Source organism: Bidens hawaiensis, unplaced genomic scaffold (genome assembly GCF_021521415.1).
Source record: "Bidens hawaiensis isolate Kalapana, Puna unplaced genomic scaffold, B.hawaiensis_p1.1 tig00014897_1, whole genome shotgun sequence".
Classification (NCBI taxonomy): Eukaryota; Viridiplantae; Streptophyta; class Magnoliopsida; order Asterales; family Asteraceae; genus Bidens; species Bidens hawaiensis.
The window spans coordinates 17,745-44,764 of NW_027492317.1; the positions used below are offsets into that span (position 1 = coordinate 17,745).

The 27,020-nt window shown below is 35.7% G+C and overlaps 2 protein-coding genes and 1 pseudogene across 3 annotated transcripts; 1 reads left to right on the plus strand and 2 right to left on the minus strand.

Annotated features, from left to right (window-relative positions):
- The first annotated feature begins 2,048 nt into the window (after nucleotides 1-2,048).
- LOC143547947 (uncharacterized) lies at nucleotides 2,049-5,224 on the plus strand. The gene is made up of 7 exons (XM_077039237.1): nucleotides 2,049-2,508; nucleotides 3,519-3,661; nucleotides 3,737-4,008; nucleotides 4,096-4,250; nucleotides 4,317-4,579; nucleotides 4,675-4,737; nucleotides 4,837-5,224. Exons 1-7 carry the CDS (start codon nucleotides 2,349-2,351, stop codon nucleotides 5,086-5,088), a joined length of 1,308 nt encoding a protein of 435 aa, XP_076895352.1. The 5' UTR covers nucleotides 2,049-2,348; the 3' UTR covers nucleotides 5,089-5,224.
- Nucleotides 5,225-18,483: 13,259 nt separating this feature from the next.
- On the minus strand, nucleotides 18,484-21,082 carry LOC143547936 (uncharacterized; annotated as a pseudogene). Its single transcript, XR_013137865.1, has 5 exons — nucleotides 20,642-21,082; nucleotides 19,769-19,847; nucleotides 19,089-19,685; nucleotides 18,761-19,012; nucleotides 18,484-18,691 (listed from the first exon to the last, which is right to left on the minus strand). The product of XR_013137865.1 is annotated as an uncharacterized LOC143547936 (transcript).
- Nucleotides 21,083-23,537: 2,455 nt separating this feature from the next.
- On the minus strand, nucleotides 23,538-26,308 carry LOC143547937 (putative ubiquitin-conjugating enzyme E2 16). Its single transcript, XM_077039230.1, has 6 exons — nucleotides 26,237-26,308; nucleotides 26,054-26,157; nucleotides 25,278-25,380; nucleotides 25,131-25,194; nucleotides 24,032-24,120; nucleotides 23,538-23,916 (listed from the first exon to the last, which is right to left on the minus strand). Exons 1-6 carry the CDS (start codon nucleotides 26,264-26,266, stop codon nucleotides 23,821-23,823), a joined length of 486 nt encoding a protein of 161 aa, XP_076895345.1. The 5' UTR covers nucleotides 26,267-26,308; the 3' UTR covers nucleotides 23,538-23,820.
- Between the last annotated feature and the right edge of the window lie 712 nt (nucleotides 26,309-27,020).

Sequence of the window (27,020 nt, forward strand, 5' to 3'; positions counted from 1 at the left end):
AACATATACAACATACAATTCATATAACTTAGAGATTTCAAGAGCATTTGTCTTTTTTTTTCACATTGAAAAACAATTACAGTATTGTCCCTTCAACAATTCAACCTTGCTTCTCATTTAATTAATTAATCAATAATTACATTTCTTGCCCTTTATTTATATTTCTTTTTACAATTTTTTAAATAGGTACCTTTTTATATGTTAATATTTATATAAAAAAACTTATACAATAAAAATGATAATTTTATTCTCTTTAATAGTTTAATTTGAGTATGGTACCCGGTATTACTATAGTTTTTAACTTTAAAATAATAACATGTTGCGTGATTACCAGTCTGGACCGACAGAGGGGCCGTAGGGTATGTTCGTGTAATAGGTTAGAATGGGTTCAGGTCGTAACATGTCAGGGTCGAAACGGATTGATACCAAAAAGGGTTCATTTGGTTCGAGTTGGAACATGGTCAGGTCGAAGAGGGTCATTTAGAACAAGTTTTGGGTTTTATCGTGTTGGTTACTTGGTTTAAAAAAACGGATTCTTTAAATTTATTATACATTTTAGCTTCCCAGTCTGGTTTTTCAACATTCCGGAGTCGATAAACACTCGTCCAAACACCACATAGCGTGCACAACCCAACCTCAGTATGTAGTCAACTCAATGCCCCGCACGAGTAATCGACATCACTTATGTGCGCAGGAGGTTACGTGTGTTTAATGTTAGTCATTGGTAAACACCTTTAAGGCTTCAAACCGAGTCATAAACAATCATAACTGTTACATGATTACCATGGTCCGTATTCCCCGCCTAATCACACAAACACCCATCTAGTATAAATTATAAAGGTTAAACAACCGGTATACGATTCAAATTTTAAATCGTGAGTCAAATCAAAGTGTTAAAAACCCGATAACATAAATAACCGCATCAACCGGTATACGATTTCAAATTTTAAATCGTGAGTCAAACCAAAGTGTGATAAACCCGATAACATAAATAACCGCATCAACCGGTATAAGATTTCAAATTTTAAATCATAAGTCAAACCAAAGTGTGATAAACCCGATAACATAAATAACCGCACCAACCTAGCCTATACTCAAATACTCTTCATCTATTTATAAATAATAACACTAGTTACTATGTCACGTCATATCATATCTTCTTATTTTAATAACACACATAAATAAAGCGTCCAAATAGGGATGGCAAAAATCCCCGAATCCGACGGGGAAACCCGAAAACCGGCTTATTTCGGGTCGGGTCGGGTTTTGTTTTTTCGGTTTCGGGTCGGGTTTCGGAGATTGTTTCGGGGAATGTTTCGGGTTCGGGTTCGGGTTCGGGTTCAGGTACCCCCGCCCCGACCCGCCCCGATATAATATATAAATATAAATATAAATAATATATATATATATATTAAAAACCTAAACCTACTGTATATGCAGGCGCAAAAGGAAAAGAGGCAAAGAGCTACCAATCGCCGTTTTACAAATTACAATCTGCTTAATTAGGTTAGCTGGTTAGGTCTCCGTCTCTCTTAGTCTTTAACTGTTATCGGAATATCGGCTGTCGGCTCAGCTGATAACCATTACCAATCGCCGTTTGCTTAACAAGGAAAGCCTAACAAGGAAAGTGACTGTCGACTGATTAGGCCGTCTGCACCACCGGACCACCCTCGCCGTCTGCACCACCGGACCACCCTCCTCCTCCTCGTTCTCATCCTACCACCTGTAAGATCCCTAATTCTCTTATTATTATTATTATTATTATTATTTCACCTGTAAGATCGTATATTCGTATTGAACTTATTGATTTCGGGTTTTCGGGTTTTCGGGTTTTCGGGTTCGGGGACGGGGCGGGTCGGGGGGTACAAAAAACCAAACGGGGAATCCCGAATTAAACCCTACGGGTAATGGGGCGGGTACGGGGATGGTTTTTGGTTTCGGGTTCGGGTTCGGGTTAACCAAAATCCGCCCCAAACCCGCCCCGTTGCCATTCCTACGTCCAAATCAATGCTTTTATTTTCCTGGTTTCAATTAAAACAAGAAACCTGCTTCACACTTCCACTCCTACCACTCTCACCCAATTCCTATTTCAGATTCAAAGTTAATTAATTAATTAATCAACCTGTAACACCCATATATGAGATTCAATTCAAACAAACCCTAGATCCATCAATGCATCAGCACCAGACACTTCAATAATAATAATTAATAACCCAAACCCTAGCCATGGCGCCTAAGCCATCAACAGGAGGATTGTTCCACAAGAAACGGTGGCTGCTGCTGCTTCTAGCCATGCTCTCTGTCTCTACTGCCGTTGCGTTTATTATTAGAGCCGCTTATGATTCCTCATGCGATCGTCAGCACCGTTTCGATATTCCCACCGTAACCGGATCCACAAGACGGATAAACCCAAGGAGACTGTACCCACTCAGATCGCCCTACCGAGTCCACTCAGTTTCATGAAGTCCAAACTCGTTCTTCTTGTCTCACATGAGTTGTCACTTTCTGGTAATTTTAGATTTTTAACTTATTTATTTGATTATTAATTCGTACTAAGTGCAGAGGTTAAACTTGTTACAGTGTACACATCTATTTAGTATTGCATTTAACTTTAATTGATGGATCCAAGTTAGGTGTATAAATTAGCACACTTTATAGCTACAAATATAAATACTGGTTGAAGTTTTAGATATAGTAAAAAAGTAGCTCATTTTTGCCCCTTTATATGCCCGTAACATCCACGGCTGTTTTATTTTTTTGAAGGGTAAAAGTTTTGTTATAGTTAACTTGACTAGGACGAGACAAAATTACAAACTGGCCCACAAATCTCGACCTCCACATGCAAGAACAGGACTAGAAAGTGAAACACATGATACGAACCACGCGAAACAAAACGAAAAATAAGGTCGAATGGGGGCGAGATGATAACAAACTCTCATGAACCAATTCGAAAACCGCTGCAGTTAATCACAGATGCAAAGCGACCTAACCGTCATCATGCAACTTCAAACGATGTGTCGATAGTAGAACTTCGTTGCTCGCCCCTGTAAAGCATTGGTTAAAAGAATACTATTTTTTTTCGTTTTTGGTTGTTATCCGTATCTTACAATCCACAAGAAAGAATTTAATCCATTTACGAAACTCAACTCAGTTAAAGAAAAAGAGCCTTGAATTTTTCCTCTTGGATCTTTGTGTAGCCATTTATTCTCTGCTTCTAAAACATCGTGTTTTGAAGAACCAACATCAACCTCAATTGTTATCTGTATAGAATGATTGACTATAATACCAAACTGCAATAACAGTTACTTTATATAGGTTATGGCAGTTTAAATTGCTCTGTTAAACTAATAGCAATTTTCTGTCAGTATTTTATATGGCTTCAACATGAAAATAAGGGGTAAATATTCTTGATGATTTATTGGTTTCCAAATTAAAGAAAATACTATTGGACAAATATCAGTAATCAGTATTTACTATTTAGTACCACCTCAAATAACCAGTTCCATTTAATGCTCTAGGTGGTCCATTGCTATTGATGGAACTAGCATTTCTTTTACGTGGTGTCGGTGCTGAAGTTTGTTGGATAACAAACCAGAAACCATCAGGAACAGATGAAGTTATATACAATTTGGAAAACAAGATGTTGGACCGTGGAGTGCAGGTACGTCTTCCATTTCACTTGGTTATAAATATATAACATTTGTGATGATGTTTGATAATTGATGGTATATTATAGGTTTTCTCTGCTAAAGGTCAAGAAGCTGTAAACACAGCTCTAAAAGCTGATTTGGTAATTTTAAACACTGCTGTTGCTGGAAAATGGCTTGATGCTGTTTTGAACAAAAACGTCCCACGAGTATTGCCAAAGGTTTTATGGTGGATTCATGAAATGCGTGGCCATTATTTCAAACTAGATTATGTTAAACACCTGCCTTATGTTGCTGGCTCTATGATTGATTCACATGTAACAGCTGAGTATTGGGAGAACAGAACTCAAGAACGCTTAAAGTATGTATAATATATATCTTCACATACTAATTTAATCACTCCTTTTAGCTACAAAGTTGGAAAAAAATTTATTCTTTTAATTTGCAGAATTAAAATGCCAAAGACATATGTTGTTCACCTTGGTAACAGTAAAGAACTTATGGATGTTGCTGAAGATAATGTGGCCAAAAGGGTTTTGAGAGAGCATGTTAGGGAGTCACTTGGAGTTAGAAATGATGACATATTATTTGCAGCCATAAACAGTAAGTTAATTAATCTCTTTTTAAAAAGTTATAAAAGTTATTTTAATTCATTATTATAACGTGTAGGTGTGTCGCGAGGAAAAGGTCAAGATTTATTTTTGAAGTCATTTTATGAAAGCTTACAATTGATAAAAGAAAAGAAGCTACAAGTGCCATCAATACATGCGGTAATTGTGGGGAGTGATATGAGCGTGCAGACAAAATTTGAAACCGAACTACGGGATTTTGTAGCACAGAAAAAGATCCAACATCGAGTTCATTTTGTTAATAAGACGCTTACTGTTGCCCCGTATTTAGCAGCAATCGATGTTCTGGTTCAAAACTCTCAGGTACCATAAAGTTCTCATCTTTTGACTTTTGTTGATTATCTGGTAAATAAAAGTCAAACAATTGACTTTGATAATTACTTCGTGTTATATATCAGGGCAGAGGAGAATGTTTTGGAAGGATAACAATTGAAGCTATGGCGTTTCAACTTCCTGTACTGGTATACATATTTTCTATGTTGACAGTTAACACTTAAGATTTTAAGCTATATTAAATTATTAATAACATAAATTTGACATTTTTGTTTGTTAATTTGCAGGGAACATCAGCAGGAGGGACTGCAGAGATAGTGGTCAACGGGTCAACCGGGTTTCTGCATCCTGCAGGGAAAGAAGGGGTGAGTCCACTTGCTACAAACATCGTTAAACTCGCTACCCATGTTGAAAAGCGGTTGACCATGGGAAAAAGAGGGTATGAGCGGGTCAAACAGATGTTTCTAGAACGACACATGGCTGATAGAATTGCTGCTGTTTTAAAGGATGTATTGCACACTGCAAACGCCCGGCATTAATTTAAACATGTGTTGAAATTCAGAAAAAGATTTTGTATATTGGAAAACAGTATAGTGAACATTATTGTGTCTCCATGTAGTTTATGTTCATTAGTCTGTGATTTGAATGTGTACTCATTTATAGTTGGATTTATGTTTTAGTTAAACCCCCTTTGATTTTGACTTTTTATTTTGTCAAATTCAAACTAAAATTTTGCATCTGAAATTCTGAATACAAGTCAATTTGTTGCACCCAATTACAAGTTGATCCGAGTTTTATTTGTCAAATTTTAATAAACTTAAAATTTGCATCTGATTACAAATCAATCAGACTTTCATTTGTCATATTCAAACAAATTCGCATCCCATTATAAGTTGAAATCGATTTGACTTTTATTTCGTCAAATTCAAACAAACTTGCATCAGATTACAAGTCACATGAAACAAATATCAAACCAATGTCTAGAAAGATTTGCATAATCAAAATTTGCCAAAAACATGATGCAACCGATCTAATGTAATAAAAGACGGCAGTTGTAGTTGAAGTTGACTTAAGTTGAGGAAGGTTTGACCCCAGTGGATCTTGGTTGGGTGACAGTTGGTGGTTTAGTGAACCAGGTTGTGTACAGGAACTGCTTGTTGGGACCCACATGATTGCATATCTGCTTAAGCTTCTGCCTCTGTTTCATCCATCTCAATACAGTCTTCATCTGTGTTTTGCTGGTTAAATCTTTTACACCGACTTCCTGCAACATGTTTGTAATCATGGTTATTTCAGAAATAGTTTTAACAGTTAAAACTTTGGTGGATGATGAATAGACACAAAATTGAAGTGACCTGAACACGTTCCCATGTTTGAGCAACATTGAGAGGACCATGTTCCTTTAGGATTTCAAAAATGGCCCGTGTGATGGTTTGGTTTTGCTCAGGTCGGAATCTGGGCTCTAATGCTTTCATTGCTGGTTTCGGTTTTGTGCCGAGATATTTTACTGCTGTGGTAAACATGATGCCTTTTTGGTATGAAATTCTTCAATCCTCTGATATTATAAGTAACTGATATTATTTTATTCATCAAGAATGACATAACGAAATATAAAACTATAGAAAGATTATAAAAAAAATGTACTTTTTACGGTCATATATATGAAATTGCCTTTCAATAAAAGGCGCGGCATTCAGTATGCTAAGAAGGTGTAACAGACTTCTTTGTTAGCTTTTTATAATTACAAACCAACAGTTTTAGAGCAACAATCATATGACAAATGCAAGGCAAATAGAGAATATAATCAGTCTGCAAAAGACACCCTATTATTAATTTTCCCTTAAGACGGTTTTCACACGGTTTAAAAACACTTAGCAAACAGATAAGTAGTTTTAGCAAGTCACTTCAAACAAACAACACATTTTTTTCTACGCGTCATGTGAAGAAACAAAAATTCATAATACCATCCAAGTTTTTCAAGAACCACCCAATTACCCGCCACAACCAAAACCGATAACCAAAGGGAATCGGGTAGTCACTATGAACTTTAACACCATACTCAGATAAATTAAAACTATGGCAGTGTGAACAGATCATGGAAGCTAATCAGTTGAATGGCAACTAATAATAAATAATAAGAAAACAATTTGAAAACGGGATCGTTATAATACAGCAATTAGCAACCAAAATGAAAACCCAATTCATAGTGATTAATCACTTGCGAAAAACCCTAGAGAAAGTAATTAACTAAGGAAATGTTAATAAGTATGAATCGCACGCACCTGAAGAAGAAGAAGAAGAAGAAACCCTTGTTAAAACCCTTTAGATTAACCTATGAGTGGCTGGCTATGTTAGTAGTTAATTATAGAAAAACAAAAATAGAATTATCGTTTATCAAAAACCAATACCGACTAGGGTTGTTTGGGATTTTTTATTTTGGTCTCCTTACGACTTATGAAAAAGTCATCGAACTTCTTCACTCACGCCATAAGGGTCTAAACATCATTTAACTTTCCAACAGGTTAAAAAGTCATAAGGAGGCCAAAATAAGGAATTCTGACGAAGAATTACAAACTAGAGAGACTTTTTAAGGTTAAGTGGGCTAAAAATAAAATAGAAAATCCGAGAGTTGTATAGAATACACGTGTTTTATGCATTTGTGTCTCAAGGGTTAAGAGTGTGTATATGAGATGATCGCAAGTGAAAATTCATGGGCGATTTGATGATCTTGTGTTGAACCCAAATACCAAGGAAGGAAGTTGTAAATCATTCATTTGTAGAGAAAGTGGTATTTACACCTAGTTTTAAAGTCTTTTGAGTTACATACAAGTCCTGTTGAGATAGGTTAAGATAATTCATACAATCGTTAATCTATGTTAAACTCACAATAGTCACAAAAATATGTTGTTAATGACTATCTATGTGTATGATAATTGTGAGTATATACATGTTAAGATAACTTCTTGTGGGTAATGTGATGGGTTTCATGTTCATGAATGGTGAACTAGGTCACAATATAATAATAAATGTGTAAATTAAGGGGGAAATAACTTATATGGGATGCTTGGTTAATTTCATTCTTATTACGTGTATAAATTAACAATTTTTTATATAAAGAAAATTTCTCATTATATAGAAACATAGATATTACATCAACATAGCAGGTAGGCGGACAACAAGCTACGCCGTCACCCCTTTCTGAATTACGTGTATATAAAAAATGATTCAGTTATGATGTTTAAGATCAACTTTTGAGTGTTGAAAACTTGAAATCAAAGAATTTGAGTTAACAAGTAAAAATGAAGGAAAATAGTGTTGGAAAATGTAATGAATGGATGTTTTGTGGAAATATTAAATGTGACTCAATAATGTTGAATTGATGAATAAACTCTCGAGTGAAATTATTTTTCTCTTAATTAGCAGTATGTGACTCAATATGTTGGGACTATGTAGAAATGAATACTCTCTACTTGATTCTACTTTCACATTCTCATTTTCACATATTCAAACACTATAAGTTCATCAGGTGTAACCTTGATGCATGGACTTCCTTAGCATTACATACTGTTTGGTTGTTGTACTCTAAGAGACAAACACATTGTCTAAGTAGAGACACGTAATCTATTTAAGGGACCCATGTTGAACACGAATCCTCAACCATAACCGTCAACATTTTGTTTGCTTATTGTTGTAATCAAAGAGCTTAGTCAAAGACCAAAATATGATTTATATGGAGACCCGCTAAAGACCCAGCTTCATATCAATTGTGGAATATAAAATTTTGTAAATTATATTCAGTATTTGGTTTTGTAAACAGTGTTGTACTAGTATATTCCTCATTACTAATGAAAGTGTAGGGGTATGGTACCAAACCCGGTTTTACGACCCTAAATTTATTATGTTTGGCTTATTATATGGACTAATACAGTGTTATAGGGCTGAGGGGGTTTTGTGGAGGTAACCCTAACTGGGCTAGGCCCATTAGGGTACCATGATGGTGGCCATGAGGCTCCCTATATAAGGAGGTCTCCACCTCCTTATTAAGGGTTGGTCATTCTCAATAAGAGCCACCACCATATTTTTGTGTCTGTGAAAAAGAGATCCTCGAGATTTCTTAGCGGTCACCTCCACACCCCCAAAAAGTCATTGCAGATCCCAAGCAGCCGGAGAAGAAGATCAAGACGTGGTTCGTTCATCTCGAAATCCGTGGAAACATCGTCATGGATCAGGTCAGATTCATCTCGTGCTTCGACAATGGCGCCATCCGTGGGACGGCAATAAGTTTCTTCTTTCAGATATGTTCTATGGAAATCCAAAAATCCGTAGATCTAAAAAATACTTCCAGATCTGGAAATATACAGGAAGAAATACCACCGAACTTTTGGGGAAAACCCTTAGATCTGTGTTTTTTCTAAGTGAAATATACCAAATCTAGTTATGATTTTCTCAGATCTGGGTTCGTTTGAGCAATAGTCACACTTCATATTCATAGATCTATAAATCCTATTAGATCTGTTGGTTTTACATAAAACCTACCTGATGTGGATATTCAAAATCTCTAGATCATGCGCGCCACCGCGGATCAAAATCGCTCCCTGTGGATCAACTTCGGATTCCGCATGCGCGTTCCCGGCGATTACTCTACGCCACAGGGGGTCGCATGCGCGCTCCCAGCGATTACTCTACGCCACAGGGGGTCGCATGCGCGCTCCCGGCGATCACTCTACGCCACAGCTCACGCATATCACATGCTCATGAAGACATAAAGCCAAAACCTACGCTCGTCACGCATATCACATGCTCACGCATACCACGTATGCTCACGCATCACATATGCTCACGCATCACGCATGCTCACGCGTACCACATATGCTCACGCATCACGTATGCTCACGCATCACGTATGCTCACGCATATCACATGCTCACGCATCTCATATGCTCACGCATCACATATGTTATTGGGCTTCACGTATGCTCATGCATATCAGATGCTCACGCATCATGCACGCTCACGCACCACATCCGCGCGTGAGAATAAAGAAGACCTTGCGCAGGCCGATCGTAAGCGACACAACAAATGAGGAACGGTCTAATCCAAATCAGGATAAGAACAACCATGATTGTACTCATATGGCTACGCGCCATACTTAAAGGTTGGGAACCCTCATAATATCCCATATGGCTACGCGCCATACTTAAAGGTTGGGAATCCTCATAATATCCCATATGGCTACGCGCCATACTTAAAGGTTGGGAATCCTCATAATACCCCATATGGCTACGCGCCATACTTAAAGGTTGGGAATCCTCATAATACCCCATATGGCTACGCGCCATACTTAAAGGTTGGGAATCCTCATAATACCCCATATGGCTACGCGCCATACTTAAAGGTTGGGAATCCTCATAATATCCCATATGGCTACGCGCCATACTTAAAGGTTGGGAATCCTCATAATATCCCATATGGCTACGCGCCAAACTTAAAAGGTTGGGAATCCTCATAAACCCGTAGGCCACGCGCCAAAACTTAAAAGGTTGGGAATCCTCATAAACCCATAGGCCACGCGCCAAACTTAAAGGTTGGGAATCCTCATAAACCCATAGGCCACGCGCCAGCTTTATTATTCTTATAGCTCGTAAGACGCCTCGCGCGCAGGCTCTATTATTCTTATAGCTCGTAAGTCGCCTCGCGCGCAGGCTTTATTATTCTTATAGCTCGTAAGACGCCTCGCGCGCAAGCTTTATTATTCTTATAGCTCATAAGTCGCCTCGCGCGCAAGCTTTTATTATTCTTGTAGCCCGTAAGTCGCCTCGCGCGCAGGCTCTATTATTCTTATAGCTCGTAAGACGCCTCTCTATTATTCTTATAGCCCGTAAGTCGCCTCGCGCGCAGGCTCTATTATTCTTATAGCCCGTAAGTCGCCTCGCGCGCAGGCTCTATTATTCTTATAGCCCGTAAGTCGCCTCGCGCGCAGGCTCTATTATTCTTATAGCTCGTAAGTCGCCTCGCGCGCAGGCTCTATTATTCTTATAGCTCGTAAGACGCCTCGCGCGCAAGCTTTTATTATTCTTATAGCTCGTAAGACGCCTCGCGCGCAGGCTTTATTATTCTTATAGCTCGTAAGTCGCCTCGCGCGCAAGCTTTTATTATTCTTATAGCTCGTAAGACGCCTCGCGCGCAAGCTTTATTATTCTTATAGCTCATAAGTCGCCTCGCGCGCAAGCTTTTATTATTCTTATAGCTCGTAAGACGCCTCGCGCGCAGGCTCTATTATTCTTATAGCTCGTAAGTCGCCTCGCGCACAGGCTTAATTATTCTCATAGCTCGTAAGACGCCTCGCGCGCAAGCTTTATTATTCTTATAGCTCGTAAGACGCCTCGCGCGCAAGCTTTTATTATTCTTATAGCTCGTAAGACGCCACGCGCGCAGGCTTCATTATTCTCATAGATCCGTAAGTCGCCTCGCGAGCAGGCTTTATTATTCTTATAGCTCGTAAGTCGCCTCGCGCGCAAGCTTTTATTATTCTCATAGCTCATAAGTCGCCTCGCGCGCAAGCTTTATTATTCTCATAGCTCGTAAGTCTCCTCGCGCGCAGGCTTTTATTATTCGGCGTGCTATATCTTATTCATGCTAGTGCACCATCATTATCATAAAAACCACAACACGTCACCATCATGAAGAAAACCTCCCAAAACTCAAAGACAATAAAGATAAGGCCGAAGAAAAGGGAAAAAACCGCCTCACGCCCTAACACACCTCATAAAGTCCAGCGCTCCACCTAAACGCTTGCGCGCCTAGGAGCAACGCTGGACTTGGGGGGCTTGTAGGGGTATGGTACCAAACCCGGTTTTACGACCCTAAATTTATTATGTTTGGCTTATTATATGGACTAATACAGTGTTATTGGGCTGAGGGGGTTTTGTGGAGGTAACCCTAACTGGGCTAGGCCCATTAGGGTACCATGATGGTGGCCATGAGGCTCCCTATATAAGGAGGTCTCCACCTCCTTATTAAGGGTTGGTCATTCTCAATAAGAGCCACCACCATATTTTTGTGTCTGTGAAAAAGAGATCCTCGAGATTTCTTAGCGGTCACCTCCACACCCCCAAAAAGTCATTGCAGATCCCAAGCAGCCGGAGAAGAAGATCAAGACGTGGTTCGTTCATCTCGAAATCCGTGGAAACATCGTCATGGATCAGGTCAGATTCATCTCGTGCTTCGACAGAAAGTATCGTTAGTGTTTATCCTATTAATATCTTTTTAATAAAAAAAGTGAACCTACTTCCTACAAATCGGACTTAAAACAATTTGAGTGTTTTAAATAAGCTGAACAAGTCTTGGCAATCATGCTAAAAGTGTTACCAAGTTTACACAAAGGTTTTCATAAAAATGACTCGTAGACTATGAATGTAAAATTTATATATCTTGGCTTCCAATTCATCGATAAGTGTTTGACTTCAGGAAGTCAACGAGTCAAAACTAGAAATCAATTTATTTAAATAATTAAATAAAAACCAATTTATTTAAATAATTAAATAAAAATGCATTAAAATTAAAAAGAAATACAAAAAAAATACATCACTAAAAATATAAAAAAACATATAGCTCGGTTGGCGTACATGTTTAGGTTCGGGTCGGGAAATTGAAACGGATAGCTCAGTTGGTTTAGGTTCATCGGGTTCCATTGTAAGTTCACGTTCGGTTAGTTTTGCGAACCATGGTGTTGACCGAAAGGAGGAAATGGGTGGTTCAGTTGGTTCGGGTTGTTTCTAGAATTCATTTTGCATATACATATATATACACACACACAACATATATACATATACATACACATACACATACACATATACATATACTTACACACACAACACACACACACACATATATATATATATCACACACAACATATATACATATACATATACATATACATATGTATATACAATAGTAATATAATAATAATATATAATATAATAATAATATTCTTCATCTTCTCAGGGCGATAAAAAGAATCCGCCCCCGCCCCAAATCGCCCAAAAATCGCCGGGGGGGGGGTGTTCTAGCCCCAAGTCGTCTTTTTGTCGCCCAATCTCGCGTCCACCACGTTTGGCCTTATGTTGTATACATTAATTTTATGGCCAAAAGTTTATGTTATTAATTAAAATGCGGCTTAAACTTGCTATAAACATGAAAACTATGTAAATGTCGTAAATAGAATTACAAAAGGGCTAACATGTTGAATGGGACTGGAATTATATTTTAAAAGTTGGAATTCCATAAAGAGAGTTGTATAGGTGGCGAATAATACACCACCTGACATCTTATAATATCTTACGCTACTATATAGTCGATTAAAGAGAAAAACTACCGACGTATAATACGATGGTGTTACTTTTCTTTGTATTGTGGTGTGTATGAACTTGGGGTTTGTAAATGTACATCACATTTAACTTGTGAGCACTTAGATTACCACTAATTGTTTCAATTAAAACAATAACGTTTTATTGAACAAAATTAAACGTCCACTAGCTAGGGCTAAAAATTGTTTTAAGAATGAACAAAATATAAAATATATAAACACGTATCATCATAATTTATTTATTTACTTTAATTTAATATAATGCATGGAACCCATCACTAGCTTCTTTTTTTTTACTATAAAACTATTGTGCGTCGTCTTATATATCATTTCAAAACTTCAACCGCTGCTACTTATAAATTCTTAAATCTTCCTCTTTTCTCCCTGACCATCACTTGGCCTACCGTCGCTGGCTCTGGTCTCTTTAACACTGTCACCGCCACCTATAGCGGTGGCACCAATATAATTGAAGAGCTTATATAGGAGATGGGCCTATAAGAATAACCCAAATGAGAGAAAAGCACAAGCCCAGTCTAGATAGAGTGGGATGGAGAGAACATCAGTAAAATGTCTTATCATGCATGCAGAAAGGCACTGTAGCCTGGTTCAAGTGAACAACCAAAGAAATATAGTCTCCCAGGCTCAAAAGAAGATACACTGGATAAAATAAGGAAAAGAAGGGTTCAGCGGAAAAGACCTGGGACCAGAGGAAAATAGCTTACATCTAAGGACATTATTATTGTATTCCATGTAATTCTCCCATCTCTCTTACCTTATAAGAGAGAGAACAATGTTTGTAATAAGCAGATTCACGATCAATATCACACTCATATCTTCACATAATCATATTCATATTCAACCATTGCATTTGATCAATCATTCTCAAGTATCTCATTATCTAAGAATTCATCTAGGGTATCAACAGGTATCACCAAAGTCGTAACAATTAAGTGGTAGCTTGTTCCGGTATTACCATGTCGGCAAAAATGTTATGAACTATTTAGTAGTGTTTTACATTTTATATTTTCTTTTAACATCGTTAGACATCTATATCATGTTTAAGTTTTAAATTATCCATATCATTCATTCAACTAGTTCAACTGGTTACTATCAAATTATCAATACATGGGCATAAGAAGAGAGTCGAGGTATATAAGTGTTATTAATATTCTCTTTGCTTCCCAAAGACTCAAAAGAGTCGCATATAGAAAGAGTATTATGGCGGTGACACGTACAATACAAGAAATCAATTGGTTTAACGGAAGATAGCACCGAAATGCTTACCTTTATTGTGTGTACTTGGCAACAACCTTGTCATTTTCAACAAATCTAAATGGTGCATTGCCTAATATAAAGAATCGATAAAAGAAGAGAGCGTTGGCATGAGAGAGTAGAGATTGTTAGGCTAGCTAAGGAGACTGCCTGATAACCGACCAATCAATGAACCTTAACTCATAGTCCATAAGGACCAAGCCCTTTGAAAGGAAGAAACAGGCAAGTCATCCTTGGCTACCAAACGAAACTCTCTCTAGTCGTTTGACCACACATTCGTCTCAAGTTGTGAGCCTAAAATGGCAAGTTCCTATGGTTTGTGAAGGTCATATATATATAGTTGATAGCAAGTGATCAGAATATTACCAAAATATTATTTAATAAAATTCGGGTGCTTGTTTGTATTGAAGTGGCATGGTTTAAGCCTCATGTATATGGGAGTCCATGGAATGAGAGGATATATTCTGGTCAGAGGTGAGAATATCAACTCAACTTTCACAAAGTGAATAAAATCAAGACTCATTATTGGCTTTTCAATACTTGCTAAAGGCATCCAATTATATTTTAAAGTCAACTCATCCTTTGAACGAAAATTATTGAAATAAAGATGATAAAAAAATATTTTATTTTGTTTCTCACGTTTTTCTAATTGATATTATATATAAACTTTATATAAAGAGGATCGAATATAACTATAATACATTGTTTTTGTTATGATCTTTTTGGGGAAGAGCAATGCCATTGGCAATCAATTAACGCAAAATCGAACAAAGTGAAAGAATATATATATTTTTTAACGACGAATTTCTTTGTGTGTTTGTCGTATGTCTTAAAAGCTTTGTCTTTATCAATAAGCCATCAGTCTCATTGGTAAGTGGAAGAATATTAATCAAGAAAACAAATATTGAAATTTGAAATGAGGACATGTCATAATCTTTGAATTAAGAGTTAATAATGTTTTAATTCCTAAGGTTTAGAATATTTTAATTAACTCTTTTATTACTTTCCGTAATACTTTTACATTAAACTTTTTTTTAGTGTGAACTTAACACCCATTACTTTTGTTTTTCCATAATTATGTTACTGTATTTTTGTTACATGCTAAATGTTTTTTCTAATGGCAATTGGCAAACTAACCTACCCCGGTACTCTTAAATTACACCATTTTGTTTATTGCATGTAGGACTTAAGCCCTAACCACATGAATGATCGAGGTTTCACATTATCTAACTCCTTGATACCATTAAGCTACAAGCTCTAACCATCTATAGCTTATGCAGTGAGAGTTACTATTGGTACATCCGTGCATGTAAAATCATAGCTAGTCAAGCAAATGTTACTCGAAATTGAACTATAAGGTTGCACAACGTTATAGAGGGAAAGGTCGCATCTTGTAAGGTTTTGTTGATGCATATGTGGGTGTAATTATTTTGATTTTAGGAGAAGCATTACATGTTGTGTCAATTAGAGGAATGAGAATGAACTCGATTACAAAAGAGTGGTACAACAACGGAAATAGAATACATGTGGTTGAAAAGTTTTCTTAGTGATCAGTTTGAGAACAATAAGATGGTATTCTTAGTTCTTTATTATGAAAACCAGCGAAGAGTTCATATTGCAAAGAATCCACTGTCTCACCGGAAAACATTTAGCCGATAAATCATTTAATCAGGAAACGAGTGAATGATTGTATTTTATCCTTAGAAAAGATCATTGATACAAAGGGTCGTTCATATATGTACGTATACCACGGTGGTGAAAGCAGAAAACTTAGTTCAACTTACGACTAATGCGTTTATTATAAACATGCCTTTCTTTTCTTGATTAAGAATTAATATGACTCTTAAAAAGAGTTCTTGATATAATAAATCTATCTACTTGACGTAGCCAAATCCAGTCCATAGAGTGAACCATGTTTATTCATTTGCTCTTGTTGTTCTTGCACTTTGTGTTTGTCTTGCTATTGTTACTATCATATTTCTTGGATCCCACGTTTCCCCCAACAAGTATTGCCTCTGGATGTACCACTGGGATGAGTGTTATTAAAAACATAGGTGGTTTCTAATATGATAAACAACTGCTATGAATCATTTGCATTTACTCTTCTATTGTTGTAAGCTTCAGTTTTCTTCGATTGGTGTCTTCAGCTTTTTAAGCTTTACATATGAGAGTGACTGCAGTTGGTATTTATAAAATTCTGTTTTTTTTTCTTATAAAAGTTTAAACTGATTATAGTATAATATGGTTCTCAAGACTGGTCTAATCAGTCTGACTAATGAACCGATAAAGCCGTCAGCTTGATGACCGGCTTGATATAAAAACATTGCTATTTCTTAATTCTTATAGAGGTTGGACCAACAAGGCGTGAAGATGAAGAAAAAGATCTTTTTATCGACTTTTCGTTGTTTTATGCAGTACAATTAAAACTGGTCGGTTTATTTGTATCCGATCCGATAGGCAATGGCAATATCGTGTAACTAAACTGGTGACCGAAAAAAACCTATTTAGTGACTGAATATATTAATAAATCAGACAAAAAATACCCCAAAGTTTTATATATCATGTATTCACTTCACTTCACCTCACTTGTTATTTCTTTGTGGTTATACTTGACTTGAATCAAGTACACTTATGATTAACCAAAAAGAATAACATTTTGTGTTCACACATTAACCATGATACAAGAACATGCAAAGATACATGTGAATGCTTGATGATTTGATCCTCTCTCAAAATTTCACATGCCACATATGACACATAGACCAACACAAAAGTAGTTAGTTATCAAGCTCACATGATACACATACAAGAGATGCTCTAATTTCATAACCAACAATATGTTAACTAAGAGAACCATGTATGCATGCGTGCATATTGTTTTGAATCTAACACATAACACGGATATGCAACTATCTTTGTTTCTCTTCCACCACTTTTAATTATATTATTGTGCACTATATACAAGTTTATTATGCATTTCTTAACAAATTATTGATTCTGAAACGTACATGACCTTAATACATGCATATGCATATATGTATGTGTGTATGTTTGCGTGTATATGCATGTGTGTATGTGTGTGTGTATGTGTGTGTGTGCTTATATGTGTATATATATTTATATGTGATGTATTTGTTTATGTGTGTAAGTATATATGTATATATACCGTTGGGACTTGCAAGTAAATAATGAAACAAGAGTTGCCACCAGAAAGAAGAGAATGTCAGGTTAGCCAAGAAGACTGCCTGATAACCAACCAATCAAAGGGCCCCGAGCGACTTTGAAAAGTAGAAACAGGCAAGTCATCCTTGGTTACCAAACAAACTCTCCCTTATACTCCTCCCATTCATACATTTAGGCCTCTAGTCACTTCATTTGTAGCAGTGAACTTAAACTGACAATATCCTATGGTTTGCCAAGCTTGTATTTATAGCCAATAATTTATTTAAAACCCGAAAGAATAATATAAAAGTGGAGTGGCATTGTTCATGTCTCTGGCCCATGAGTGTGGACCGCCGAAAGGTTTGAACACAAGTTTGTGATGAGCATGAAATTAGAGAATATATTCTGATAAGCAGTAGGAATTTCAACTGAACTTTTATAAAGTTATTGAAATCAAGACTTGCTATTGGCTTTCCATATTTGCCAAAGACAGCCAACCATTCAGGTGACCTTTGGGCATAGCCTGTGCAACAAAAAATAACCTGGTGGAATCTAGTTGTACAAAACAGGCTGAATGTAGTATTAGACTATTCGTGTCTAGATATATTTCTGCGTTTTGAAGTTTTGATGATCGGGTGTTCAGAAAAACACTGATTAGTTAATGACAGACATATTACGGTTTTGATTGGTAGTCCGGGGAGTTGATGAGCGTAACAATTTTTCTGTAATATTTATAAAAAATGACAATTATACCCCTTTTACGTGTATTATGCCTACTAACTAATCAGATAGCCAAAACTTGTTATACCATATATCACAACAAATGAGCCAAATCAAGAACCTAACATTTAATTTAAGATAAACTATAATAGAGTCATGTTAAGCATAAAACAACCAGGCAATGTGGCATAAGATGATTGAGAGTCGGCCCATCAGATGTGGCCCTGAGTGGCTATAACTACGACACATGTACACCCGAAAAGAAAGAGCATAAATCCATCTTATCTTCAATTGAGAGATTGACTTGTGAAACTTTATAAAAAGCTAAAATGGAACAAAATCCACACAAGATTTTGTAAAAGTCTTGATCATCCAATATAAAGTGTTTCAAATACTTTCGAAGAACCAAATCATAAAATACATTATACAAAATTACAGTTAAAAAAAAACATAAAACAGCTAATGTTCGTTACCTCCTCAAGAAAGATAAAGACATGCCTTGAAGAAAAGCATGTGAAGATGGAAGCATACAGTTTGCTAGCTCTAATGATTCTGCTAATGCTTTTGATGTCAACATGTAAACATCACCAACTTGATTCTTAACAACCCATTCTTCTAACTTCCTGTAAAACCGAAATTATTATTTAAAAGGAAAAAATGGCAGTAAAAGTATATTATAACGGTCAACAAACCTTAATTCAGACTCAGTGCTGTTGCTGCAGTTAGAAAATAGCACTTTAACCATCGGATACATAATAATATTAGGAACCGGTGTCATTGCATCCAAACAATCCCCAAACGAACACCATGAATTTGGATTTAATAGAACAATTTGCAACATAGGCGATCTGGTTTGCAGATTTCTAACCACGGTTCTAAACGAGAGTTCATCTTTTGCACTTTCCAATAACTGACTAGTAAATATCCTCTCTAAAGTGTATTTCCTGTCACATTTAAGCAGTATAATTGTATTTACTGGTTCACAAAATAATATGAAAAGGAGGGATATAAAACATTTACCTAAACAAGTCTGTTGGCCCGCGAACCGGAGAGCAAGTGGATATAAAACATTTAAACAAGTGAACACCATAATCATTCAACGGTCCATCATTATTATCATGTGGATATGCTCCAAGTAAGCATGAACAATTGGGGCATAAGATTTCACTCCATTTAATGTCTTTTGAAAGATAAGGTGACGTAACCATAAAACTACTTCCAAGAAGACCGTTGAGAAGACTAGCCTTGTTTGTTAGTAACTCACTTGTAATATGTGTTTGGTCCTCGTGTACATGAAGATGACAACATCCATTTTGACTATCATGGTCAACAGTCAACCCATTTGTACTTTGACTATTAGAGACAGCTTTTCTTAAACTGTTAGTAGACTTGTGCTCTACATGTTCAATTTGGTTGGGAAACTTATATCCTACAAAGTCATCTTTACAGAGAACAACAGAAGTGGCATCCAATAGGCACGCACCAGGTGTGCATGTGTATGAGTTGGCATATTGTGCTACTAGCTTCTCGCTTGCACCACCAAAAGAACAGCAACAAGTCCCAAACCAGTTATCAGCCGCCTCACGCCAATTGACAGATGGCATTTCCTTGAAATTTCTGCATATATGATAATACTATAACAAAAGGACCAATATAAAATATATCCAGATGGTAAAGTGATAACGATGAAATAACCATACCGAACAGGGTTGCTTAACTTGGTAGAACAACCTCTACAGTAAAAGTGCACCTCCCCACAAGAAGCCAACATTTTAAGATCTGAAACGAAAGTACACAATTGAAGTGAAGATATTAAGAATGTTAGATATATTGCTTCAAAAACCAAAATTCATAAAGAAAGCTGAGACTCAAGAGATTTCAATTTCTATGCAATAATGGTGCATTGAAACAATGGGTGTTCAACAAATCGAAATTCATATACTCAAAGTAATGGAATCGAATTATTTCACTGTGGGTCTGGCTGTGTTAAAAGTTGCTTCATGCAAAGTGACCAAACACGAGAAAGCATGTCTTGGCAACCAGCACATGTTTATACCTTTCGCATTAGATACTTTCAGTTTCCCTGTGCCTGAGGCTGTGGAACTACTTAGTCGTGTCTAACAGGTCATGTGTAGTAATAGTATGACCCCAACAGATATGAATGTACTTTTTAAACGACTTAGTTTTGCTATTCAAAAAGGGCTAGCGGCAAAGCTTGTTGCCCATTGCCTTCTATTTCAATGTAAACACTACTCTTTGATGAATAAAATAAAAACGAGGCTTAAGAAGTATAATTATTCAAATTCGATTTGAATTCGATTAGTGAACTCAAATATATACCTGTATTTATATAATCGTGTGTGTGTGAATAATGCAAAAGTAAAATGTATAAACTATATTCGAATTTCGAATCGATTCGAATGGAAAACACAAATACGTATTCATTCAAATACTAAGTTCGAATCAAATTCGAATATTCAAAAACCGAATTCGAGTCCAATTCGAATACTATTACCCTAAAAATTAGGTTAACAGACAATCTCATGGTGTAACTGTAAATTTAGCTAAACTACCGGAATCCAATTGAAGAGGTTGAGAGTCATCATCTTCCAATGCAGCAGCAGCATTATCTTGGAAATCAAAATTCGATACAATCGGGTGATCAACAGGAAGAAGTAACACAAGCTTAACTTCAATGTGATCATCCAGCGGTCGAAAACTAATAGGAGCTTCTGCATCAATCAAAACCCTAGGAATCGGGACCCAAAGTGACGTCACTTGATTATTATTATTATTATTATTATTATTATTATTATTATTATGCCAGGTGAGTTGGAGTAATGATTTGTGGACAGAATTGAGAGTTTGAGATTGACGCATTTAGTGGATGGTTTGGTGTTGGAATTGAAGATGTATAATCGGATGACTGGAACGTGTGAATTGGATTCCCATGTGAACCTCCATTTTCTAGGGTTTGTAGTGGCGGGAAGAAGAGGTTCAGTCATTCTGCTTAAACCCTCACTTCTGTGTGTCAATTGAATGTATGAAATGATGGCATTGATGATGTTTGATTTTTAGCTCTTTTACCCATAGTAGTGTTTCGATAGTTACTAGCCGGGCGGTGTGGTGGTTACTATTGATTAATTGGCATTAATCGGATCAGACTTTAATGTATAAATTTTAATTTTGATAAAGGATAAAACTTCTTATCGTACATTAACATACGCGACTCTTTCCACCATCTAGTTTCAAAACACACTAAACCCTAAAATCTCTTCCTCTACCCAGCTATTGCTGTTGCCATCTCCAACGCCACTTACCACTACTCGCCTGGCATCAACACTCCCCCGTTACTATCACCGTCGTCGACATCGAGTGTCTGACAACTCGCCGGAAAAACGCAACGCGTTCCCTTTGTTCACATGTTTGTTTTTAAGCAATTGGTTTAAGAATTGATTAATTAGACTTCGAAATTGATCAAACTAATCATCAATTCATCCAAACAACCACATCTGAGACCTTTTACTTATTATTTTGAACCAGGGTTGTAAACAAGCCAAATGTTGAGGTTTGACGAAAAGTTTGTTTATATTCACTTACTTAATAGACAAACGAAGTTGTGCAAAACTTTTTGAACACTTAGTTAAACGAACAAGCATCAACATATGTCATGTTCGTAAATGTTTGTTAACGTTCATTTATATGTCTATCCAGGGGCAGATCTATTTGAGAGGGAGGGGTAGCACCCGCTACCCCTCAACTTTTCTGGCGAAGTGAAAATTTTTAATTATTTTTTACGTTTTATGTATTATGTTACCCCTGAAATTATATTATATTACCCTTAAAAAGGTTTTAAAACCTTTCAACGATACCTTTCAAAGTTAACAAAAATCTACAACTAACTTAGAATCTATGGAGGATGATATCTTGGAAGAGAGAGAAAGATGAGTGAGGAAGATGGAATAGGAACGTGGATTTTATAAAAAGTAAAAATAGATTATAAGCAAATTTATTATTAACCCTTTTAGTTCAACAAAGTTACAAATAATACTATTTTGTTTGATTTGAATTTTAAATCACCTTATAGTTAAACATTTTACATTATTTGTTAATCAAATATTCTAGTTAAATTGAATAGATAAAATTAATATATTTAAATGATACGTTTTGTTGTTAGATTAGTTAACAGATTTAGATTTTTTTTTATTTATTATATTTGGTTTACAATTGTCTTTTATTATCTTATATAATTAAATATTGTGTTTAGTAATATATTTATTGAGTAAACACTAAAACTACTCATTAACAATATGCGTTTGATATGATCAAAAGATATCAATAAAATTATTGTATTAATATATTAATAAGTTTGAATAATTTTACAACATCAATAAGCAAACAAGTTTGAGTTATTTTGGGGCGACCCATTATAAACCAACTTGTTTTGATCCGCCATTGCAAACGGGTTAATTGGACGTCGATACGCTAGTTTCAAGAAGTCGGGCCTGGGACACGCCACACGTCTAACCAGACACCTGTTGTAGGCGGCATAATGCACCAACACATGTACAAGCGAAACCCTATATTGGGCTCCGCTACACGTAAAACACGTAAATAGGCACCGGTAAACGCGAAACCGGTAAAAAAACAAATATTAAAGTATGGTTTTGTTTACACTACCCCTGAAATTATCGTCTAGATCCACCACAGTGTCTATCCAATGTGTTTAGGCCCGTCAACATATCAGCCTTATCTGACAAATTCCTTTACTTTTTAGGCACATCAACTTATCAATCTGTTTAGGCCCATTCTTTAGCATTTATGTTTACCTAAGTGGGGGAGTTTTCATTTTAAATCCAAATTTGTTTCTTCACCCATTTATTTATGTGGTGTTGGTTTATGTTTATGAACCGTTAATTTATAATATTAATAGACGAACACGATAAATATTCAATAGTTAAAAAATGAACACAAAAATGTCCAATTTCTAAACAAACACAAGCAAGAAATCCATCAGTTTAATTGTCCATATGCATTCATTTGTTCGGTTAAATTAAACGAATGAACTAAACATGACAAGTTTGGTTTGTTTACGAGTCTAATCATTCGCCTTATGCTTTATTGTTCATGTTTGGTTTCGGCATACAGGTGGAGCGAGTTGGGATGTCCCTCTAGTAAGAAGAGACTCATATACCAACCCCAAACAACACCTTCCATACCGTCCTTAACAAATTCAAGCTCAAGGGTCGCAGTAATCTTCAAAATCGATCAATAAACACGGATCGTATTTTCAAGAAAAACACTACTAAATAAGAATCGACTCTTTGTTTTACAGTCACACCATTGGAAACGCAAGACACGCCAGTTTCAGACAAAGGCTGTACAACAACACGGGCAATGGCGAATGGGATACCCGACTTCATATTGATGCAGCGCGAACAGGTGATGATAACAGGTACTACAAGAACTTGATAGCCTAGGCGTTGACTGCTTGTTAAACTCAGATGAAATAACCAACAAACATATGGACTGGAAATACAATATGCCAAGAATCAAAACAGTTTTTGCAAACAATTTGTAATCTTTTTCATGTAACTAAGGATTGGATGGCATATAATATGAAGTTAAAAGATTGTATCAAACTGCTTTAGAAACATAATCATCCTTACTTTTTGAGCAAACAAGCAAGAAAATTTGCTCTTCATTTACATGAATACGACATGAAACAGCACATCCTTTGTTCTTTCTTTGATTAAACTTTATCATCATGGAACCACCATCTCGTCTCTTTAGGAGATCTACCATTTCTACAGTTCTTAACATATCGATCATTGTCTTCTGGGTGTTCCTGCAATGCCACCCAATCATAGTTTTAGAAAAAACACAAAAGTTCTTTCTTTTTCACCATTTTTAGAACTAAATTTGAATATTCACTTGTATTTACAAAAAATTGCAAATAAAACCTTGGCTGGAGAACTTGATAGCATGGACAGAATGCTGATGCAGATAGAACCAACAGTCATGGCAGGTGACCATGAGTCGTATAGAATATCTACAAAAGACTTAAGCCTATTAAATCTTCATCATTCAAATTAAATGCATACCCCAATAATATTGGAAAAAGGATATCAATATATATATATATATATATATATATATATGATTATTTTGTTACTAAATAGCTACAGTAGTTTATACGACAAAATTGAACATACACTTATTTAAATTTATCCTTTTCAGATGTTATTATCTAATGACTAATGGAGTAATGGGCATTCGTAAAGGGCATGAAACATGTGTATGGTACCACAAGTTAGTTTTTGCACAACATAATATGATTTGAAAACTGGATTGATAAATTTTGATATCTAAAGATTTATAAGATATACAAACAAGAAAGTAAAATTGTATTTAACTAATCTATTATGTATACTTTGGAATTTTTTATAATTAAATATATGTCATATGCACGGACCAAGTTATAGATAAAATGTGTAATATAAATAAGTTTTAGACGTGTTGTACATGTTGAATGGATTAACATGTAAACCAATTGTGAAACTAACATTCAACACAAAACACATATGATGCGACTTTGGTAAAAAAAAAAAATCCTATCATACTTAATAACAAGTCAAACGTAATAAAAAGTTATCAAAGACAATAACTAAATAACAAAATTTGTTTAGACAATATTTAAATTTATATATTACTTGTTGTCGATGGTTCAATGAAAAGTAGGTTCTGGTTTTCTAATAAACGCTGCAGTCGTTCAAGGTACGCATATCCAACCTTTATGTAACTATGTAAGGATTCTTATACTATTTAATTCAATTTGTTTGTTTCCAGCATTTGATATGTGTTGAAAATTGCCAAATTTGACTTATTATCCATGCATATAATAATTACGTTAGTTCCTTTTTCTAAAATTGTGTCACATGTAGGAGAGTTAAGAGTACCCTCATATTTTGAAACTCATTTAATAGTGAGTACAACAACCTTATAAACATGTAAGGTTGCGGCAATTCATATACAAGAAACCTCAAGGTATTTGATGAGTACCTAAACAAATATGACCGTTGCTATAGATGTGCGGGTGAAGTGGGGCAGCATGCAAAAATATCACCTGTGACATTTCATCAAACAACTTGTAAGCAAGAAGCCACAACGAATAACCAGAAGCATCAATTAAAATTTTATCAAAATCACCTGAGGCGCTTCTATGGGATAATTCTCTGGAAAATCGACTTGGAGTTGGTATTTCTCGTTAGCATAAATAGTTCCCTGAGCTCCAATAACCTCAATCACCCACCTTTGCAAACAACAAACACCATATTTCACTAGGGGTGTGCAAGAAACCAAAAAAAACCAATCCGAAACCGAAAAAACCGAACCGAAACAAAAACCGACGGTTTGGTTTTATGTTTTGGTAAAAAGTGCACTAATGGTTCGGTTTTGGGTTTGCATGTAAAAAAAACCGAAAAAAACCGAACCGAACCGAATTCCTAAATTTTTGTTTTTTTTATATTTTATATTAAGTAATTTATAAGAATTTAATAAATATGTAACTCCCATATTTTGTTATTTTACAATTAACTAAATTATTTATATCTAAATTCATTATTTTTTGTCAATTTTTTTTCGACCTAAAATTTTCAAGCTCAAATGGCAAAAACCGAAAAAACCAAAACCGAACCGAAACCAAAACAAAATCCGGAAAACCGAAACCGAACGGTTTCAAAAACTCCAAAAACCGAAAAAACCGCACCACGCACACCCCTATATTTCAGAAACAAATTTCTAAGAACTCAATATAAAATCACAGATTTCAAACATCAAATTTCGGAAACCCTAGATTAAAATAGGCATTGTTAAAGTGATCAAAACATTTATATAAGACCCTAAGTGAACAATTGGATCAAATAGAAGGATATAAACCCTAAAAATGAAAAGAAAATGAAGAGATTAATGATTAATAAAGAAACCGTTGAAGATTATCGGTGACTTTGTGTGTGAATCCAGCGGGAGGACTGATCTGCCACTCCGTCAACTCCTTCTGAAGTCTATTGGTGGCAATTTTGCTTAAAACCTAAACAGAGTAATCGAATTATGACGAGTATATATATATATGTAATTAATTGAAATTGAAATTGAAATCGATGAAAGACCTTGCGAGAGGAATTGCAGGAAGCGGTCATAGCGACGGAGAATGGCGGAGGGACGGTGGTTTGTAGGTGTAGGTGTAGGTGTAGACCGGAGAATGAGATTCTAGTCGTTTTACATCTGTGTTTAGTTATTTATTTATTTTTATGTATTTTTGGTAGATATGTAACAAAATCATACCTTCTTATTTTATGTTTTTTTGGTAATAAATCTATGACTTGTAGATTTTTTTTTTGGGTGTTTTATTTGTAAAAAGAGCTCGTGTAGGGCTGCCAAAACCCGAAACCCGAAACAAAAAAACTCATACCAAAACCCGAACTAACCCAAACCCGAAAAAAGACTAATCCGAACTGAAGTAATTTGGGTCTGAGTTATGGGTTTCGGGTCAACCCGAATAAGCTACTAGTTTTAAACTAAATCTATATTGTATATAATATACCATTGATGGGCAAATTAAGACGCTATCTTTAAGTAATTTACAACATTTTATGCATGATGTACAACATTAACTAAGGACAAAAGTGTCATTGTAACATTAAATCCCACGTGCATTTGCAATTTCTTCAAAATAATTACAAGTTTCATCCATTCAAATTACAACTTTGGTCATTTATCTTTTACTTATATATTATTTTATTTTCACTTTTAACCCAACTACCCCACGATTTTCAAACGATCATAACTTTTTCGTACGTTAATATTTTTTAAAATAAATGACATCATAAAAACGAGCATTTTATTATCTTTAATTTGAGTATGATATTGCTATAGTTTTCGAAGTAAAAAACA